Source organism: Rousettus aegyptiacus, unplaced genomic scaffold, assembly GCF_014176215.1.
Source record: "Rousettus aegyptiacus isolate mRouAeg1 unplaced genomic scaffold, mRouAeg1.p scaffold_m13_p_1, whole genome shotgun sequence".
In the NCBI taxonomy this organism is placed as follows: domain Eukaryota; kingdom Metazoa; phylum Chordata; class Mammalia; order Chiroptera; family Pteropodidae; genus Rousettus; species Rousettus aegyptiacus.
The window spans coordinates 5,439,589-5,461,157 of record NW_023416284.1 but is presented as its reverse complement, the minus strand read 5'-3'; the positions used below and the strand labels follow the sequence as shown (position 1 = coordinate 5,461,157).

General features: G+C 56.6%; 1 protein-coding gene across 3 annotated transcripts in view; it reads left to right on the top strand.

Moving 5' to 3' along the window:
- Window positions 1-21,569, top strand: part of CTNNBIP1 (catenin beta interacting protein 1) — a 43,993-nt gene that overhangs the window by 18,374 nt on the left and 4,050 nt on the right. Inside the window, exons 2-4 of one of the 3 annotated variants that reach the window (XM_016163604.2) lie at window positions 1,982-2,066; window positions 6,548-6,666; window positions 7,286-7,376. In XM_016163604.2, the coding sequence (XP_016019090.1) occupies window positions 6,571-6,666; window positions 7,286-7,376 (187 nt within the window). In that variant the 5' untranslated portion in view covers window positions 1,982-2,066; window positions 6,548-6,570. Of the gene's footprint in view, window positions 1-922; window positions 2,067-5,577; window positions 5,951-6,547; window positions 6,667-7,285; window positions 7,377-21,569 lie in introns of those variants that run through there. The other 2 variants (XM_016163603.2, XM_016163606.2) reach the window with 2 other exon arrangements.

The following is a 21,569-nucleotide window of genomic DNA, read 5'->3' as shown; positions in this document are numbered from 1 at the left end:
CCTCGGGGCCGCACCGGCATTCCGGGCAGCTCCCATGCCAGGCCTCCCCACACGCCCTCCCCGCCGCCACGGTGGCAGGCCAGGCTTTTACACTGTTTCTGTCACACAGTTCCACCTGCCAGAATGTCCCAATCCCTCCCATTCCCACCATCCCTTCTCCGTCACCCCCCACCCAAGCCCCAGCTCTCACCTGGCCCAGTGAGGCCCCCTCCAGCCGCGCCCATCTTTTCTCCACACGGCAGCCTCACTGGTCCTACCTGACCCCCACTGTGACCGCCTTCCTCACCTCTCAGAGACCCACCTGGTCCAGTGCCGGCTCCCGAGGCCTCAGCTACACCTTCTTCTTCCTCCAAAGGTCCAGTTTCTTCCTACTTCAGGACCTTTACATGTGTGCCCCCCCCCCCCCGAGTGCAGAGGTGGCTCCCTGGCCGGCCTCACGCTGAACAGTTCATCAGTGATAGAATCGAAAACAGAACCCGGCCCCCTGGCGTGCGAGCTGTCTCCCACTGGCTCTAGGGCCCTTCTGAACATCGACCTGGTCAGGAAATGGCAAACAGAGCAGCTGGCCATGAGTCCCTGGACAGTCCCAGAAGCCACCCCCCCCCCAACAGCATCGCTTAGACACTGTCCCCCTGAGGCATGACTGCAGAGCTCCTGCTGCTCCTTCGAAGGGCCGAGCCCCGTGGACAGTAGGAGGCTCACTGGCTGTTGTGGAGAAATTAAAGGCCCTCAGAAGTGGGAGAAAGTTGTCTGTCTTCACCTCTTTTTGAAGGAACATAGGAACTTGGGTGGAAAGTCCCCCAGGGGGCCCTTGGTGTTTGGGGCTTTGCTCTCTAGAGGGATAGAAGAGCAATCAGTCGTTATCAGTGTCTGTTCCCGGAGGGGTAGTTTGCGGGGGCGGGGGGGGGTGGCCCTGGCAGGTGGTGGCTCTCCCATCTCAGGGCCATCTCTAGCTGAGAGGGACGGGAACAGAGAGCCAGGGTTAGAGTGGCGTCCACCGTAGGGGAGGCCATTGAAATCCCGCTCTCTGTGGAAAACACTTTTCCCTTGGCTCCTCGGGTGAGCAAGCAGCGTTCTTTGCAGAAATCAGCCACGACTGAGGGTTTCGAAGCCCCTCTTTGTCCTTCACGTCCCTTAGAACAGGCTTCTCAAAGCATCATTCTCATCCCTGTCTTTACCGCAAGGCTGAGTCCTGGGAGGCCACCTTTCACCCAGGTGCTTCGAGGCCTCTGTCCCACCACAGCAGAGGAGGACCAGACTGCAGCGGGCAGCCAAGACGCCCTGGTGCCCCAGCTGGCCCCCCTTCCCCATGTCTCCCTCCGTTCTTGCTTCCGGCAGATCCACCTGCAGGGGACCCGAAGGGTGAGGTTGTCTGTGGGAGGCAAAGACAAGAAGACAGTGTTTTCGATTCCTGGAAAAGGTGTCTTTGGGACACGTGGACATGTGGCCAGGCTAGTAGGTTGTAAATCATCTGCAGCTGTGTGTGCGTGTTGCATGCGTGCGTGTGTTTATGTTTACATAGGCCCAGCACTGGGCCACGGTGCGCGTCTGAGCCCGGAGGGGGTGGAGCCCGCGCCGCCTCCTCACGTTAGGTCTGGTCGGTGCGCCTGCTCGTGCAGGTGCGGGACTTGCCCGTCAGCCGTCCGGGAGTGATTCACTCCCGTCCACGATATCTCCAGCACCCATCTCAGTTGGGCTTGGTGACTAACCCAAGGGGAGGAGGCTGTGCGGCGACCTGCTTTGGCCGGAAATGACAGGTGAGCACAGCTGCAGTCAGCAGCTTATCCCAGAGGTGTTGGTGCAGGTTTCCTGGGCTGGCCAGACACACAGGTATTTCTGGACTGCAGCAGAGCCCGCTGCCGTGAGCTCCCCGCCCGCGGTCTCGGGTCTGTCAGCGTGGGGCGTGTGCTCCAGGTTCGACTCTGGCAGCCGTCTGGCCCTCCCGGCTCCTCCCATGACCCCGTGTTCTGTGTTTCCACAGGGCCGCACCTTCCTATTTCTCCCCGGCCGCAGCCCACCCGTCGCAGTTGAGCACCTGTTTGCCCGAAGTTCATTTCCAGAAGCAGGTAAGGACCCCAGGGAGAGAAGTCTGGTGATGTGGCCACAGGTTGGCGAGCGAGAGGGCGCCTTGGGTACAGGCTCAAGGGCTGGCCGTGAACTTAGCGCATCTCACTTGTCTCTGATCTCTTTTCTTCAGATGTGTGGGTTCTTTCGGTGAAGTCGTGGTGCTGGTGGTTTCGTTTAGGCTGTTAAGATGCGTGCAGTCTCTGAATTAATATTGCATAGACGCTCTATGAATAGCATGGTCATGTGGCATTGTATTTTTGTGCATTGTAAGCATTGTACACATTGTACCGATGTAAATGTACATTTTCAAGTGTGAGCATTTAAAATATACCACTTTAAAAAAAAACAGACAATAAAAGACAAGTGCTGGGACCCATGGGGCAGAGGTGGCTTGTATATCTTAAAAGACCCCTGCTGCCTGGCCAGCCCGAGGTTACTCAGTCTTATCCAGGATCGCCCAAGATATAAATGTATATTTCAGTTGATAAAAATGTGGGTGATCAAACAGCATTAGCTTCCCGTGTGTAAATAAAAACGAGTGCAGGTGGCTGTGCTTGTGTTCAGGGCCACTCGTGCCTGTGGAAGGGAGGCCAGCCTTCGGAGCCGCACATCAGAAGGGGTCTGACAGACGCACGTACCGATCCGCAGCCCACTCTCCCGGGCCCCGCTGTGCCCCCTCCCGATTCTTCGACAATGAGAGCAGCTGTCTCAAAGCTGGACTCGTGCTGGAAGAAACGAGGTCCCTGCGGAGACTGCGCAGGATGTCTCCCAGAGAGCGAAGCGACAGGACCCCTTTGTCACTTTGGACCCTTCCCAGAGGTCGGGAGCCCCTTCCTCAGTGTCCGTTACCTGCCAGTCTTCCTTTAACAGAGATGCGGGCTCCGAACCAACACGGGTGTGTGTGTGCGTGTGTGCACGCGTTGGGAGGGGTGACATCTGTGTGTCTGCAGCAAATGTGTGTACCTCAGTTTCTCTTGATTGCGTTTGTGCCAATCAGATGTAATTCTCTGGAATCGCCCCACTCTTTGCATGATACTTGGGTATCTACGGCATGACATGTAGACACCAGCCTCTTCCCTCGCCATTTTCCATTCTTTAGCTCACCCATGCCTGTGCCTAGTTGGCTTCCAGAATGCTGTATCTTAAGAGAGAAAGCAGAGCTGTCCCTAACCTAGGATTTAGAGTGGAAGTGCCACCAGGTTAGGCAACGGGGACATTTATGGAGCTAGCTGGTAGACCATAATTGAGAACATCATTACTTTTGGCTCTTACAGCTGAGGACTGAATGAATAATTGGTGTGTCTAAATTAGTTGCAGTTTGGACTTACGTAACTTAAACACATTTTAATGGAGACAAGTTCCTGATCCCTACAGGGGAGAATAAAAATTCTCAAATAATGTTAACCGGATGCTTTGTCAGAATTGTGATGAGACTTAAATGGTATGTTTGCTTAGATAGGCATCAGACCCAAACACACTTTACTGTGCCTGTAGCATGCCATCCACTGAAATGCCTGTCCTCTTCAGTTACCTGACACCCTTGCTGCAGGTTCTTCTGTTCAAGGCAGAATTATATAAACCAGTCGGGAGGGTCTCGTCCTTTTGGGAGCACGAAGGGCGGGAATGTGTGCTCGCTCGCCACATTCCGCCCCGGATCGTTGTGTTCCCCCTGCTGGGAGGCAGGGCAGAATCCTAGGAGAGCTGGAAGAATCCTAGAAGGCCATAATGTTTAGAAGTGACAAGAATCTTCCCCAAAGCAGGAAGAAACAGTTTAAGAATCAGTCTCTGCCAGGAAAGTGTGCTGAAGTGGGCACAGTCTGGCCCCAGTGACACATTCAGACACCCACGACACCCTGCAAGCTCTCCACCTAGCCATCACAGCATGAGTGTGGCGGGGATTGGGGACAGAAAGGCTGCAGTGTGTACATGCACATGCACACGCGTGTGCGCACACACACACTCATGCTAGTTCTGAGCCTATGTCTCCGTTGGAGAAAGCTTGGCTGGTCAGGAAAGGACCGTGAGGGAGGGGTTCCCCACCGCTGTGAAGCCAGGACCCCTGGCTCCCGCGATGTGCGGCAAAACCAGATACGTATCCTTGCCGGGTAGAGCTGGCCTCCTGAAAGAGTGGCCAGATCTTGCTGTGGGACCTGGGACTGCGGTGTGGTTTGTGACAAGATCAGAGTTAGGGCTTGAGCCGAATGAGCCCTTGGGGTTGGGGTGTGGAGGGCCAGCACCGGAACACTGGTTCTTTTGTGTGCAGCGACACCTGGTGGCTGGTGACTTGTCTTCCATAATGTCTTGACCGAAGACAGAATTGGAAGGTTTTGCTCCCGGAGCCCCTAAACTTCCAGTTTGGAGGCTTTGGGGAGCGTTTCAGATGGCCTTTAGGGAACATAATGGCCAATGGCATGCAAGCTACTAGGAACGAGAGTCCCTTGGAAAAGCTCAGTCTAGCTCTGGGGACTAGGTTAGGTGCTTTGGTCTCTTTCAACACGATGACATTTGGCCCTAAAATGATGTAGATGTCATAGGGAGAGGCAAGCTGGGACACCAACTGAGCTGTGTTAATTGAGCTCCCACCAGGCCCGGTGCCAGGCACCAGGGTCCAGGACTGGTGAGCGAAGCAGGCATGGCCCTGGATTTCCAGCCAGGCTTGGGAGAGACAGAAGCGAGTACCCCAACGAGGTGCCTTCAGACCCCTGGGACAGGACAGGCTGTGCGGCTTGAGGTGTGGGCTGTGGTGGAGGATGCACAGAGCCTGCTTGGGCTGTGCTGTCAGGAAAGGCTTCCTGGGAAGGTGTATTTGACTGAGATGAAGGATGGAGAAGATCCAGTTCCGGGCCCAGGGGACCCGCGGTGCAAAGGCTGCTGGGGGAAGAGCTTCTTGGCCTGTAGCAGACACTGACTGGGGCCGGGAAGGCAGACCGGCCAGGGGAGGACCGAGGAAAGGGAGGCAGGGCCCGCCATGCGTTCTGAGCTCGGGTGAAGCAGGGAGTGATGTCATCTGCTCTGGCTTCTTTTTAAAGATCATCCTGGTGGGGTGGTGGAGCGGAAGGCTGTGAGAAGGGGTCAGCCTGATAAGCGAAACCCCAGAACTAAGCTCTCCCACTCAGCGGTGCGAGGCAGTTGGGGTTTTCCTCTGTGCTCCGTGCACCCCACCCTGGGGACGGCGGGGGCTGCCTCTCCACAGACCATCCTCGAAGCGCCTTACTGCTCTTTCCCCCCATTTCTGGTCACTAAGCCCTTTTCTGAAGGCAGAGGAGGTGGAAGGGAGGGAGCAGGTAGTAGACTAGGGAGCCCAGGGCTGGAGCTTTGTGGTGGAAAGAGAGACTCTGAAAGGGGACCCTGTCACATCGAGCATACGGCAGCTACTTAAGCCCTGACTTGCCAGCTCTTTGGTCTGTTGCTTGGGCTTGTAAGGCCAGCGCTTCTCTTAGGTGGACCGAGCAGTTGACAGTGGTCCTCCAGGGAAGCTGCTGTTCAGGGCTCTGGCACCCTGGAGTCCTCCCTTTGTATGGGAGCCGCCCTCCCCAGCAGAGCCACCCTGCCTGGGAGAGCCTGCTGGTCCAGGGCTTGCTGGCCCCTGAGGGATGGACGGTGTGAGGAGTGTCCTTGGCCTGCCAGCCCAGTTCCCTTGGTCCCCTGAGATCAGCTCCCTGGCACCGGGGCTGCCGAGGCTCCACCCTCACCAGCTGCTGCGTTATTTCTGACTCATCCAAGAGTTACAAATATGTAATCTAAACCCCTCCATGCCTGGCTTCCTCCCCACCAGCTCCTCCCCGAGAGGAAGCCCTGGGACTTCTCTCCTGGGGCCTTTCTGCAGGTCGGGTCCCGCTCCACCTGGACGCAGCCGCTGCCTGCAGGAGCCGCCCTCTGCCAGGTGGGGTGGCCTGGGAAGACAGTGGCAGTGAGCCAGGGTGGGTGCCTGTGCCCCAAAGCCCTGGGCCCGCCTGTCCCCATCGCGGGACTCTTTGGAGCCCAGCCCAGGAGCTGGCCTCTTGAATTCATCAGGGGCTTTGGCCAAGGGAGCTGTCTCCGTGTCTGAGGGCTGGGTACTGACCTCACAGTTTCTCCAGCAAAGGCCCCAACCAGCTGATCATGTCACTTGCTCCTTATGGAAGTTACTTGCTTTGAAAACCTGAGACACTTCGGGGTCATGCAGAACATCTCTCGTGGCTCATAGCAGGAGCCTTGCGGAGGGGGTGGCCAGAGGTAGAACTGTCTGAAGTCTCCCTGGGCCTACAGCTCTATGCACGGAGGGGCTGCCAGTGCCTGCCCTAGAGCATTAGCTGCTCAGTCTGACCGTTGGCTTGTAGGGACGAGGGAGGGACAGGCCACTGGCTGCCGGCTCTGGGCTCTCAGAAATGAGACCCTGCAGCAGCGCGGACTCCCCGACAGCTCCCGCCTGGCACCCTGTCTGTATCGGGGCGTGCCTCATCCCGACACTTGTCCCCTCCCCACGCACCTCCTTCTGCAGGAGTGCCCAGAGCTGGCCAGGGCATGAACCGCGAGGGGGCCCCCGGGAAGAGTCCGGAGGACGTGTACGTTCAGCAGAAGGTCCGGGTGCTGCTCATGCTGAGAAAGATGGGATCGAACGTGAGTGCTGTGCGGTGGGTGACGCGCCACAGCCCCCCGAGGGGCACCTGCTGCGGGCAGAGCAAAGGCTGTGGCCACCGCCTGTGGCCGCCGTGGTCGGGGAGGGGGCATGCTGAGCCTGTAGTTTGGCTCTGTGGCTAATTCATGTGGCACAGGACCCAGGATGTCCAGTTCCAGGGGCACTGGGGGGGCAGTCTTCCTACCCATCCCCCACCTTCCGCCTCCCCACAAACACACACCTTCCCCATGCCCCACCAAGTTTGGGCAGCTGAGGGAGAGTTCAAAGGGCTGGCCTTCCTTTCCTCCCCTCCCCCACCGCCAAGAGCTCTCCCCGGGGAGGGCGCCCCCGGGGCACCGGGCAGGACGGCACCAGCAGCACTGACTGGAGCAGGGCCTGCGTCTTCCTGCCGGCCGGCCGCGCTGCACTGGAACCCAGTCTGCTCTGAGTGGCCCAGCCCGGGAACCAAGTTTCGGGGGCGGGGGTGCCCCTTTGGTCCTGCGGATAGACGGCCTGGGAGCGGAGCGAAGGAGGAGACACGTCGCCGGCATCGCGCAGACCTGGGCAGCCGCCCTCGGGAGCCGCGCGCCCGCCGCTCATGCAGCTCTCTCGCCCTTGCAGCTGACGGCCAGCGAGGAGGAGTTCCTGCGCACCTACGCGGGCGTGGCCAGCAGCCAGCTCAGCCAGCTGCCGCAGCACCCCATCGACCAGGGTGAGTCCCGGCCCGCGGCCGGCCGCGCCCTCCCGGGCACCCGCTCGTGGCCCCTTTAGAAACCATAGCGCCAGCCCTCCTAGGTGGCAGTCCATGGGACGGACAGGCAGACAAGGAGGGGCCACAGCCCCCCATCCCCACCCCGCCAGAGCCAAGCCCTGGCAATGGTCGCATCCAGGGAGGAGCCCTGGGAAGCTGGTCCTGGAGGAAGCAGAAATGGAGGTGTCTGGGGGATCCTTTCCCTGCACAGGCTCTGGGGGCCACATTCCTTAGCCTTTGGCCTGACCCCTGCCCACCCAGCCCCTGTGCAGGCACAGCAGGACCGCCCTTGCGTGCTGGGCCATGCAGATGCTGGGGTGTTCCTGGTGGTGCCCAGAGTGGAGGCCCCAGAGGCCCTGGAAGTCTGTGTCTGCCCTCAGGAGTTATATCTTTTTGGGGTGCCCTCAACCAGTCATAACAATAGTAGTGGGTGACATTCGTGTATATTGGCTGGCAGGCACGTACTGTGTGCTTGATACATGTCATTTCACTTAATTGTAGATAGCTACTGTTTGTATTTTTTTTTACTTAACTGGCAAAGAACCGGGTTCAGAAGCAGCAAGTTACTGCCCTGGGCCATGCAGCTAGTCCCCAGGGGACCCGGAGTGCAGACTTGCAGCCCAACTCTGGAAATGGGTTCTGGGTGCGTCACTGTCTGTCCAGGAGCAGCAGGAGCCTGCCGGCCACCCATGGGCTCTCCCTTTCTCGAAGGCTTACCCTGACCAGCATCTGTATCCAGTCCTTTCCTCCGTTTTAATTACCTTTAGTCTGAATTATTGATCATAAGATGGTGGGGCCCATGGCATGTCTCATGGGAGAGGGCTCCCCTGAGCAGAGTGCTGAGGGTGCCTTTGCCCGTCCGTGAGGCCGAGTAGGAGAGCAGGTCTGGCACACAGGGCTGCTTGTCTTGAAGCTGCCCTTCTTCTCCTGGATGTCACAGGGCTCTGCCCTGGCACGGGGCCCAGTTCCCAAGCTCTGACGTTAGGCGTGACCCAGCCTGTGCACCCAACTCAGCAGGAACATACAGGACGTGCCCGTGGCTCAGGCAGCTCCCTGGGACAGCCCGTCGCCATGCATAGCTCTCCTGGGCTACACTCGTGTGGCAGCCTGTTCTGGGAGCTGGGGAGGAATAAGAGGTGTGGCGTGTGCCCCCGCCCCCGCCTGGGACCTTTTTTCTGGAGAGCTCTCTTCTCTTCCAGGCTGATCTGGGTTTCTAACCCGGGTCCCTCTCCCCTGGCTGCTGAACCATATCTACCTGAAGCCCTCAGGTTTCTGAGTCCCTGGGGCATTACCTTTTCTCCTACCCTGGTCTTGGGTCACTGAGTTAACCTGAACTTGAGCTGGGATGGTAAGAATGCCTCTAGTAGATTGCTTTTAATGGAAGAAGTCAAAATAGGCTGTAGAACTGTATGTCGGTATATGGAACAACACATACACACCCCCCACTCACACGTGTACATGTGTAGAAAAAAAAATAGCTGAGAGATATGTACCAGGCTGTCACATAGAAACTTTCGCTAGAGGGTAGAGCTTATAAGGGGCTTTCACTTTCCAAGTCACATGTCTTTGCAAAACTAATTTTTAAATATTTGATACACATTTCTTTTGTAATAAAAGGAAGTTTTAAAAAGTTTTTTTTTAATGAGATTTTATCTCACTTAGCTAAAACCAACAGTTTAGAATAATAAAAATAAGCTCTGTCGAGTAGTTTAAGGAGGTCACGGTGACCTCACCTGGCCCGAAACTGCTGAGCAGACAGGAGTGAGTCATGGGCTGTGGCTGTGACCATGTGGGCCCCAGAAGCCAGGCCCTCGTGAGTGTGGGGCGTCCCCTGGACAGCCAGGCTGGCTTAGACATGTCTGTCTCTCGAGCCAGCAGGAGTCTCGGGGGAGGCTGGTGGCAGAAGTGGTTCTCTGCTGCTGGGGTGTCCTTCAGGCTGCCCCTCACCTCCACGGTCACCCCTGACCTGAACCTCCCGGGAAGACGCGCCATGCAGAAAGCCCCGAAATTCCCGTGGACTGTGAGTTGGGGTGGGGGCGGCTGTGCCTGGAATTGCTTCACAAGTACGCCGTTATTCTCTCGGTGTGCCCGAAGATACCACAAACAAATGCACAGCAACAACAACAAAACAGCCACCAGTGCAGTCCAGGGGGTGCAGACTGCAGAGCAGGACCTTCCGCTCTGCCCTTGCCGTGGGGCCAGATGCGTCTCGGCTGAAATTCTAGGCTGCCTGCCCTCTCCGTTGGCAGAGCCGACCTCAGCTAGTGCCACAGGCATGCTGCTGTCAGAGTCTCCGGTGCTGCCCAGATGGCAAAAACTCTGGATCATGGCTTCCAGTGCTCGGGACCCCAGCGTGAAAAGCCCCCAAAGACCTAGGAGCAGTCAGGGTGATGGGCGTGACCACCCGGCAGAAGCCTGGTGTGAGTGCCTCCTGCCACTAGGTGGCACTGTCTTTCAGCGAATGCCCGCCGAGCTCCCCTCCTCGGGTGCTGGCCGCTCTTACCAGTTGCTATTCCAGCTCCCCTCGGTAGGGGGCCCGAGGCTGCCCAACCGATGAGTCAGCGTGTGGCCGTGGTCCTGGGGTCCTTCGCTCCACCGCGCACACTTCCCCTCCGGGTTAGGAGGGGACTGCTTGCCGTCCCCAGACCCACGGAGGAGAGGGGCCCACTGCAGGGGTGAGGGGCCCCTCACCCTGCACCCAGGCCTCCCTGCCCACCTCCCATCCCATTCTTCCCTTGGTGAACTTGTGTCCCATATCTGCTGGGTCCAGACAGGTGCTGGAGACCCTAGAGTGTGGGCCTGCAGCTTCCGGGCCCACTGAGTGGTTCCCGCAGAGGGCCCCAGTGGTCCCCTAGCGCTGAACTGAATGGTGGACCTGCCTGGCCTGTGTTGGTGAGACCACCCGTGACAGCCTCCTTACAGAAGCCCCCCTTCCCCTCCCCCCTCCCCCATGATGCACACCGCCCTCCCTCCCCAGCCCTGCCTCCGTCTGCTCCTCCCCACTGTCCGCCTCTCTGCACATCCCCCTGCAGGCATCTCCTCTCCCTTCATCATGCTGCTGCTTTTCCCATTCCGTCCTCTTGCCTCTCAGTCTCATGTGCTCTTTTTAGGAGGCCATGTACACTCCTGTCTTCAACAGAGCCCTGTCCTGACCCCAGAACTCTGTGTGTGAGCCTCTGCTGACCGTCTTGTCACAGACATCCCCCATTCAGCAGAGCCACGTTCACCACCTCCCCCTGCCCTGTTCTTCAGGACGAATGTACCCCCCACACACCCAGTGTCCTGGGGACCCATCATGCACTCCCATCTTCCCCAGGTGTCTAGTAAGTTACCGAGTCCTTTCATTCTCCTGCCTTAAAGCTCCTCAGATCGGCTGCATCTGAACACCCATTGTGTGAGCCCTGCAGACAGCTCCTAACTGGCACCTCGACTTTTCATCTTGCCCCCTGCAGTGCACTCTCTGCCCCCCAGCCAGAGGGCCTTTCAAAGGCTGCATCAGCAGATCTCTCCCTTACTCAGAATCTTCCAGTGGCTTCCTACTGCCATGAGGAGAAGATTGCAGTGTGTGTTCATGCTTTTCTACCTCTGCATTTGCCTCTGAGCTGCCCAGAGCCCAGCCCTAACCCCGCACCCCCTCCTCTGTCTTCCCCAGGCCAGGCCCTCCTGCAGTTTCCTGCTCACGCGTGCACCACTGCTATGCTACTGTCTCCTGGTCTGTCTCTTGACAAACTCCCAAGTTCCCTGAGCTTGGGACTGTGGCTTCCTCTTTGTGTTTGTGTGTGGGGCTGGGAGCTCGTGGTCCCTCAGGAAGGCAGGAACATGGAGTCAATTCCCTGAGCACTGTCTCCTGGTCTCCAAGGGTGGCTGGGCGGAGCTGACAGCCAGGCAGGACTGACTTTGAACCAAAGGAAATCAATACTTCTCTGGGAAGGTCACCTTGCTGGGAAGGCCCAGCTGTAGCTTCCAAAGCAGGCGCGAGAGAATGCTGAGTTCATTCCTTTCTTATCAGCAGAGCTCCTCTCTCCATAACGAACATGGATCGTTTTTCCTGGCTATAAAATAATGCATAGTCATTGGAGAAACCCAGGGAATGGCAGAAACAACTGCAAAGCTCTAAGGATCGAATCCTACCGCATCGCTGTAGCCACTATTACCTTTCGTTAAATTTCCCATCAGCCTTTTAAAAATACGCATGTATTTCCATCATTAAGTTGGGACTATCCAGTATAAACATTTTGATATGCACTTTAACTTCCATTTTTTTACTCATGATAATTTTACAATGTTCTTAAACAATGTTCAGGAAACCATTTTGGCAATTGCATAATGTGCAGCCACATGACTCACCAGTCCTTTACTGCCGGACACTTGTCTCTCATTTTTGCTATTAGTTATAATAACGGTAAACGTCGAGCTCCTCCTGTGAGCCAGGTTCCTTGTGAAGCGGCATACAAGGGTCATCCCAGTGAACCCTCGCGATAGCCCTGTGGGGCAGGTGCTGTCACGCGCCCCACCTTCAGGGCGAGGTGGCGGGCCCGGAGAGGTCGAGTAAGAAGCTCACGGCTGGGTCCGGGGCGTGGTGAACATGGAACATCCTGGAGTATAAACCATCATTTATTTTAGGGAAAACTCTAGAAGTGGCTTACAGGCCATACGCAGGGTGTGTTTTATCTGAGGAACAGGTGTGATTTAGGCAGTTAACGTATTTTAGGAGGCGCAGAACAAATTTGGAGAAGTTTTCTATTGCCTCGTCATTCCGGGCCCCGCAGCAGCTTTGGACGGGCCGCTTCTCTGGGAGCTCCGTCTCCTCCCGCCCCGGCACCACACGGGGCACAGGCCCAGGCCCCCGATGCACTTTGCAAAGGCCTCCCTGTGGCCAGCCGCCTGCAGAGCTGTCATCCTGTGCGGTGCTTCGTGTGGGCCCTTGTCAGGGTGTCCCTGGGCTGCGAGGGGCGCTGTCTAGACATGGTCCGTTTCGTTTCGGGCCCTCTGTCCTTTCTCTTCCCTTCTTGGCCCTACCAGCTGTGGTGCTGGCGTGGTGGCCCCTCGGCCCGTTCCAGCCTCCCTCTTATCACACGCTTCCTCTAAGAGACTTTCCAGGGACGGGCCCCAGCCCGGAGCCAGCTGGGCCGCCTCGGGGCTCTGCTGGCTCTCCCCCTCGGAAGCCGAGGCTGCTGGCCCAGGGTATGCTGCCAGGGAGCCAGAAATAGGTCATTTGGTCTCAGGGTTACACTGGAACCTTGGTAACATAGCCGTGGTCACCGGCAAACCGGCAAGGAGCCAGCGGCTGCAAGGGCATGGCCCACCCATTGCACAGCACTTCAGAGTTGCTCACCCCACTCGACCCTCTTGGCGGCCCACGGGGTGGGGGCGCTGGCACCGTCGTCTCCATTTTACAGCCAGCGCTCTTCCCCGAAGCCTCTCCCACAGCCTCCCAGCCCCTGCTCCTCCGCGTCCTCCGTGCGGCCCCCTCTGGTGCCTCCCACAGTCGGCGGCATCTCCTCCCCTCGTCCTGAGCTGCCTGTGGGCCTCTCCGTCTGTGTGTCCATTGTCGTGTCATGTCCATTAGCCCCGTGGGTCCAGGGCCTGCGCTTCTGGCCCAGAGCAGGGGTTTGCTGGGTCCCCGTGTGGGCCGAGCCCCGGGGAGGCGAGTCTGTGAGAGGCTCCTCTGTGCAGAGTGTCTGCTGGGGGTCCTGGGCGCCCCCTCTTCCCGCGTGCGGCTCCCAGGCTTCTCCCAGAGGCTCCAGATGATAACGAACTCTGTCAGGCCCCAGGAGAATTCCGGTCTATGGGATGGGAAGCTAATCTTTTTTCACTTTAATCAACACCTCCATGACAACTCCCTGTAACCTGGTAATAATAAATCGAGCCCAAAAAATCAGTCATACATTGAATCCAACTGAAAAAATCAACCAGAAGGACTTGGCATGTGATAACTTGTGTCCTAGAAAAAGGAAAAAAAATCCAGAAAGGGTGAAGAGTGTGCCGCAGCGCAGGCCGGGGCTCCGCTGGGCGTTGCGGGTCTGGCCCGGGCAGGGCGGCTTCGACCCTCCCCGCCTGGCGGTGGCGGCAGCGGCCACGGGTTCTGTTGTTCAGAGCGGAGAACAAAGGCCTCCTCCTCCTGCTGCTCCAGGGAACCTGCAGACACCCGGGGAGAGGCGACCTCTGCCTCAGAGACGTGTCCTCCAGTGAGGGGACGCACTCGCTCGCATCAGCCCGGGGGTCTGCGTGCTGGGCGAGGTGCCAGGGGATGGTCCGCGCCCTCGAGCCGCCGGCGCAGCAGAGCGGACGCGGGGTCGGCTGTGGGACGCTCCGGGCACACGGGTCACCCTGTGAGCGAAGCACACCTAGGAAGCCGCAGAGAGGGAGCCTGTTTGCCTGGGCCTTGGGAGGACGTGGGAATGTGTGGGGGCCAGTTGGGGGGAGGACGTTGTAGGCTGAGGGAGCCCCTGGAGCCTGCCCAGCCTGTGCGAGTATCGGGTGTCTTCACGTCTCCCAAAGAGACCGGTCTGGCGGTAGCCGATTGGGGGATAAGTGGTGTAAAGGCCAGTGTGCTCAGGACAGACGGGTCACCACAGCCCTGGGGGGGACTGTCCTCCATCCAGGGTGAGTGTTGGGGGCAGGCCACAGGGCAGAGAGTGAGGCAGGGAAACAGCCGAAAGCCACAGCGACAGTGACGTCAACTGCAACGCCGTGCAGTGCAGTTCAGAGGCCTGCAGGCTGGGTGAGCAGGCGGGGCGGGGTTTGAGACCAAGGTCGCAGTGGATGGGGCACCTGGTTTGAGAGGGAGGGAGGCGAGCTCCGAGTGGGAGGTGCCCGTGGTGTCCAGGGCGGGGCAGGAGCGAGGTCAGAGCTCCGGAGCAAGGTGGGAGCAGGTGCGAGGCCTGGGTGTGGGTGAGGCTGAGGCCTGGAACTGAGCGGGGTCACCCTGTAAAGCAGACAGAGTGAGGGCAGCGGGGCACACAACACAGCTCTGAGGGCAGCGGCAGGGGCGGGGGGCCCGGGAGCTCTGGAAGGAGGAGGGGTCAGCAGGGTCACTATCAGCGTCTCCTGGGCTTGAAATTAGGAGGTCAGTGGTGACTTTTCATAGAAGCTTCTGTGGAGCCCCAGCTGGAAGCCAGATGGCCACGGGCTGGGAGGAAATGGGGGGCAAGGAAGTGGAAGCAAGAGGACACGTCCCCTTCAGAGTGCTGGCCAGAAAGGGTCAGTAGCTAAGGGGCAGAGAGTGGAATTCAAGGGACAGTCGTGGCGTTGAGTTCTTAGAGTGGGGGCCACAGACACTACGCCTGAATCACCGAGGGCACTTACTGAAACACAGACTCCCAGGCCCTACCCCGGTCCTACTGAGTCAGAATGGCTGCCAGGTGAGCCTGGGAATCTGCATTCAAAACAACCCCAAGGCAACTGCGAGGCCCGCTAGCATTTGAGATTGACAGGACCTTGAAGGCCCAGTCACTTCTGACCCTTGGAGGGATCCACCCACCCCTCCCAGCTTCCGCCCCCTGTCTGCAAGCTCTCGGGTCTGGAGGAGCTTACATTTGGGGAGACTGAAGAATTAGAGTGAGAAGCATGGGGACTTCACCTGGGAAGACAAACCCCAGAGGTAGGGTGTGTGTCTTGGGCTCAGCAGAGGTGTGGAGGGGGCAATGTGGGTTTGGGGGAGCCGGTCTGGGATGGAGCAGAGCAGGTGTGGTAGAACCTGAGTTAGGACCCCACGGATGCTGTTTGGGGCACTCGATCCTCCAGACGTCATCCTGGCTGGTCAGGTGGGTGGGACAGGTGTGGTTCGTCGTGTTTTGCAGGTGAGGAAACGGAGGCGGATGTGCAGGGACTCGCCTTGCGTTGCAGAAGTAGGCAGGGCCAGGTCCCTGGACACCGGAGTCCGCCGAGGTAGCCCAAGCCCGCAGGGGGCCCTCGCTGGCTCGTCAGGATGCCCGGCGCCCCTGCCAGGAGCCGGCTCCACGTCTCGGCCCACAGGCCCCACTCGCCAGCAGCTTGGGTGCCTGGTGATGTGGTTGTCAGCCGGGAGCCCAGTAAGTGCCACCAGGCTTGGAGCCTGCTTTGGCTTCTGAGGCCTTGGTGGATCAGGGCTGCTGTCACCATGGCAACCAGTGTCTTGCTGTCTCTGGGTAAAAGCCATCCGGTGGGAACTTCGGGCATCAGAGCTGATATACATAGAACCCCCCAGGCGCCGAGGCTGCAGCCGCCGAAAACAGCACGTGCCACCCAGCGGGTCTGGACTCATCTGGGGGGCCTGGTCCAGGGTGGTGCCTGAGCCTCACCCCCGTGGAGACTTTCCGTCTTAAAGGAGCGTCGGGGACCTGTTTTCCAGGAGCCGTGCTGCCAGGCCGGTCTCCCCAGAGCTGGTAGCTGAGCCACTGTAGCACTCAGTAGCCAGGGAGACTCGGTTCTCATAGCCAGATAATGAGCTCAGAGGGCGAGGAGTTACCACAGCTAGAAGCTATGCGGTCGGAGAACAGGGCGGGCGTCAGGTGGGGTCGTGTTTCCCCTCCAGCCCCTGGCTGCGAGCATGGAGCATGGAGCATGGCTGGGGCCTGGCAGGCTGGGCTCCCCCGATGGCTTCGAAGTGAATTCCCTTTGCTGTCTCCTGCCTCCAGCGGCTGTGGGAATTTGGAGGCTGGGATTTCAGGGTTGTATTTCTGAGTTTCTCAGACCTCTGTGGTTTACCCTCATAAGGGTACTAGGCCTCTTAGGTCGGGAGGTCACAAGATCCCTGTCCCCAGAATGTCTGACCCTAGAGTAGTCCTGCAAAGGCGGGCAAGGGGTGCGAGGGTTTCAAAGAGGCTGTTGTCCCAGATGTGTGTTTGTTGGGGGGCTGAGCTTGAAGGAGCCCGTGGCTTCAAATCCGGAGACGTTGGTACCCATGCCCAGGCTGGTACTGCTTCCGGAAGTCCTCGCTTTTGTCCAGAGACATCCGTACGTGGCTGTGTCCTGGACTCTGGGCTGGACTCTGTTACAGAGGCAAAGCTGGTGCTGGGCGTGGGATGGGGCGGCCCGCTGGGTGCCCTGCCTGGGTTCAGGGAGCTGCACCCTCACCGGCACCTCAGCCCTGCTTTCCCCCAGGGCTGGGGCCTGGGCCAGTCTTTGGGACCCGACAGGAGCATGGTACCTGTGTCGGTTTCTTGGCCACGGCTTGCCCTCAGGCTGTTCTCTCCCCGGCCACCTGTGAGCATGAGCCCCGGGCTGGACTTTGCAGCACTTGGAGCTAGAAGAGCTCTTGAGTCAGAGTGTCCCCCTGCAGCGCGGAGCTTTGAGAAGCAGCAGGAACTGCACTGTCCTCATGTCACGGGCAGCAAGGAGGCCGTCCCTTCCTTCCTCGCCTGGAGAGGGAGGGCGGTGTTGGGGGCTGTCCTTGTCTGCCCTGGCCCTTGAGTCCAGCTCCCTGTGAGCTCCAGGCTCTGTACTTTTCCAGGACTGAGCCCGAAGTTTCTGGAAAGGGGGAGGGACTCCACTAGGACCTCCCCACCAGGTCTAAGAGGTGCCCCACCCATTGGCCTCAGCACTGCGGCCAGCTCCATGTCCCTCTTTCTCTTCTTTCCCACCCACGGTCACTGACCTGGCCATAAACACATGGCCGATAGGATGATGTTCTGGCTTTTCAGGAAACAGATTGAGGCTTAGTGTGTTGATGAAAAGACCTTTAACTTAGAGCCTCAAACACCAAGAGTAATTCTCCAGACACTGAGGGTTGTGCCCGGGCTCCCCAGGGGCTTTCTCCAAACCACACTGCCCCCTGTCCCCGGCGCCCGGCGTGAGCGGGACTGCCTGACAGCAGCGTGCAATGCCCAGCGGTCAGCCGGGCCGTGGGCCGAGGGCGGGGCAGGAGCATGGGGCCTGTTCCCGCTTAGGACGTGGCTGTTGTGAATTCGTCCTGAGCTTGCACACAGACCAGTGACCCCATTGTCTGTCTCCCGCCCCCGGCTAGGGGCCAGCTTCCCTTTTACGAGCTCTTGCATATTTGTCATTTTTCTCTCCCCAGTCACTTGACTGGACTCCGTTACAGAGGCAAAGCTGGCACGGGGCGTGGGATGGGGCGGCCCGCTGGGTGCCCCGCCCGGGTTCGGGGAGCTGCGCCCTCACTGGCGCCTCGGCCCTGCTCTCCCTAGCAGGTGAGCCGTGGGACTAGGGAGGTGTCTGGCAGAGCGGCCAGGCCAGGGCAGGGGGCGGGGGTGGGACCGGAGTCTGGGGCCAGGGCTACTCTCAGGTCGGCATTCCGGGTTCCATGCTGAATTTTCACCAAGGCACGCCAGGGCTGCTTTGGCATTACTTCTTTAAAGCCGGGGTCTTGGTTCTATTTCGATAGGGACGGATGGATTGGTCCAGTCCCACCCAGAGGTCTGAGAAGCCACAGTGCTCTGGCGACCGGGGAGGCCACTCATGTCCTTCTCCTGGCAGCAAATGGCAGAGTATGTAGTGGCGGTGAGAGCATGGACTTGGAAGTGTATGTCCGGTCCGCCTCCTGCCTCTGAATCGCTGGGTCGCTTGGTCTCTCTGAGCTTCGGGTTCTTCATCTGCAAAATATCAGTTCATCCTGTAGCACGTGAGCTCTCCCAGGGCCGTGAGTGTGCGAGTGGACAGCAAAGCGCCTTCATTTCCAGTGGGGAAACAAAGGTCACGTCGATATGTGACTGGAGTGCGTCGAGGGTAGCAAAGCACACGACCGCCCCCTGATCGGCACGAGGCACCGTTTTGGAAGCCGCGGTCAGGGAAGCCCTGAGGAGGTGGCTTTGCACAGACTGGCGCGAAGTTCAAGAGCTATGAGATGGATTTGGGGAAGGGCTTTAAGGTCTCGAGGTGCAAGGTACTCATGCCTGGAGGACAGCCAGGAGGCCGTGTGGCTGGAGCAGAGTGAGGGGAGGTGAAGAGGCAGCCAGAGGCCAGATCATGCTGGGTCCCACAGGTCACCGTGTGCAGTCTGGAGTTTACTCTGAGTGTGATGAGAAATCTTGTAGGAAGAAGCCTTTAGGAGTGGCAGCATCTGACCTGTGTTTTTAAGAAATTCCTTTTGATTGCTATGTGGAAAATGGACCATCAGGCCAAAGTGGGGAGATCTAGGAAAAGAGGGTAGAGGAGGCTAGCGAGGGGTAGTGGTGATCTGGACCAGGGCGGTGATAGAGGAAATGCTAATGTAATCAGGATACGTTTTAAAAGTAGAGTCACAGGGCTTCACTTGTGTGTTGTACATGGCGTGTATGGGGGGTGGGGGGCAGGGGGCGGAATCGGGAAGGCCCCAGGGTTTTTGACCTGAGCAACTAGAAAATGGAGGAGCCTTCTGCTGAGATGGGGAAGGCTGCGCGGGCAGAGTGGACTTGGCAACTGCACCATTTATATCCTATCAGCAATATAGGAGGGCTCGATGTCTCCACATCCTTGCTAATGCTTCGGTTCCAGCCATCCTGTGGGTGTGAAGTGGTATCTCATTGTGGTTTTGATTTACATTTCCATGATGACTAATGATATGGAGCATCTTTTCATGTGCTTGTTGACGGTTAGTGTCTTTTCTTTGAAGAAATGTCTATTCAAGTTCTTGGCCCATTTTCAAAACTGGGTTGTCTATTATTATTGAGTTATGTTATTTACACATTCCAGATACCAATCCCTTTATGAGATATATGCATTGCCAATATTTTTATCTCATTCTGTGAGTTGCCTTTTTACTTTTTTGATAGTATGCTTTGAAGCATAAAAGTTTTTAATTTTGATCAAGTCCAAATTATCTATTTTTTCTTTTGTTACTTATGCTTTGAGTGTCATAGATAAGAAACCATTTCCTAAGCCAAGGTCATGAAGATTTACTCTTACTTTTTTTCTAAAGGTTTTATAACTTTAGCTCCTATATTTAGATCATTGCTCCATTTTGAGTTAATTTTTGTATATGATACGAGGTAAAGGTCCAGCTTCATCCTTTACATGTGAATATCCAGTTGTCCAGCACCATTGCATTCAGTTTTTTCCCATTCACTTGCCTTGGCACCGTTGTCAAAACTCCATTGATCATAAATGCAAGGATTTATTTCTGAACTCTCAGTTCTGTTCCGTTGATCTACATGTCTACCCTACGCCAATTCCACCCAGACTTGTCTACTATGGCTTTGTAGTAAGTTTTGAGATTCAAAAGTATGAGTCCAACTTTGTTCTTCTTTCTCAATATTATTTTGGCAATTCCGGACCCTTCGCATTTTCATGTGAATTTTAGGAGCAGTTTGTCAATTTCTGCAAAAAGCAGCCGCTGAGATTTTTGATAAGGGTCACGTTAAATTTCTTTCAGTGATATTTTGAACAATGATATTTTGTACTTTTTAGAGTACTTCATCTGTTAAATTTACCCCTAAGTATTTTGTTTTTGATGCTATTGCAAATGAAATTGTTTTCTTTATTTTCAGATTATTCACTGCTAGCATACAGAAATACAAATGATTTTTGTATATTGGTCTTGTCCCCTGTAAGTTTAACTTGTTTATTAGTTCTGGTAGTTTCTTTGTAGATTCCTTAGGATTTTTCATGTACAAGTTCCATGTCACCTACAAATACAGTTTTATTTCTTCCTTTCCAATTTGGATGCCTTTTCTTTCTTTCTTTCTTTCTTTCTTTTTTTTTTTTTTTTTTTTTTGCCTAAATGCCCTAGATAGAGTCTTTAACACAATATTAAATAGAAATAGAGTGGGCATCGTTTTCTCGTCCCTAACCTTGAAGGAGGAGTGCTTTCAATCTGTCATCATTAAGTATGATAACAGCAGCGGGTTTTTAGGAAGTGCCCCTTGTCGGATTGAGGAAGTCCCCTTCTACTCCTAGTATGTTAGATGTCTCATCGTGAAGGGCTGTTGAATTTTGTCAGATGTGTTTTCTTTCTATGTCTAGTCAGATGATTATCTGGTTTCCTTTTTTCTATCGATCTGATATATCACATTAATTGATTTTCAGATATTAAACCAACCTTGCATTCCTGGGATCAATCTCAGTTGGTCAGCGTGTGCCATTGTTTTTATATGTTGCCGTATTCAGTTTACTAGTATTTTGTTGAGTATTTCTGCGTATCATAGGTATTATGAATATCTATATCGATAAGGGATACTGGTCTGTAGTTCTTCTTCCTTGTGACGTTTTCATCTGGTTTCAGCTATTTTTACTGTGTTAGAGAGTAAGGGGCCAGAGAGACTGATCAGTTTCTCCCCTCCTGCACTCACCTACATGTGGTGGGAAGGGATGAACAGAGGCCCCGAGGCTGAATCCAGACCGAAGAGGTGGACACGGCCTCATCTGTAGAATGGGATGTGACCTGTCTCACCACTCAAAGGCAGGGGCCTGGGCCTGCTGGTTTCTTTGCAGTGTCTTCCTATTCTGAGCCCTGCGATTCCAGGACAGTGAGAATACCCAAGGGAGATGCCACATGCTGGCCTTTAGCAGAGAAGGAGGGGTGTGGTAATCAACCTCTGAGGCCCCTTCTGGCTCTAAAGCTAGAATCATGATAACTGAGCAGCTCACTCTCCGTTAGGTAACTGGCCGAAATTTCGTTGAGAAAGGGCTTGGGAAAAGGTGAGTCTTTGTCCAGAGGCCTGCAGGTCCATAGTCAGGTCCTTGTCGGCTGATGAGAGCCAGGCCAGCTGGTGGTAAGGATAATTCAGAGGATATTCTGGAAGAGCCTGCACCTTCTTAGGCCCCAAAGGAAAGAGGATCCCTGTGGTGAAGCCTGGAAAACAGCACGGTCCCTGAGGAGCAGAACCAGGCCCGGGACAGGCAGCAGCTCTGCCGGCCCTGTCCGCGCCTGGCTCCGGCAGCAGGGTGGGTGGCTCCTAAATGAGACCATGGATTCCCAGCCTTCCCCAGCCAGCCGGGGGGCGGGGTGACCAGCTGTCAGTGTGGCACGGGTGGGACAGGCAAATCCTCTACTGCAGGTGTCTTGCTAAATAGTCATCAGAATCCCTGTATAACCTTAAGGAGGTCACTTTATTTCCCAGCTCAGTGTAGCCTGGGGACACACACTGGGAAGCTGCGCTGTGGGGAGCCCTGGTCATTCCAAGGACTCAGTGGCTAGTACCTCTGTCAACTCTCAGTTCCCTCCTGGGGCAGCCAGTGCTATTTCTGTGCCCGCATCTCAGCACAGAGGCCCGAGGTCCCTGTGCGAAAGCCCCCGAG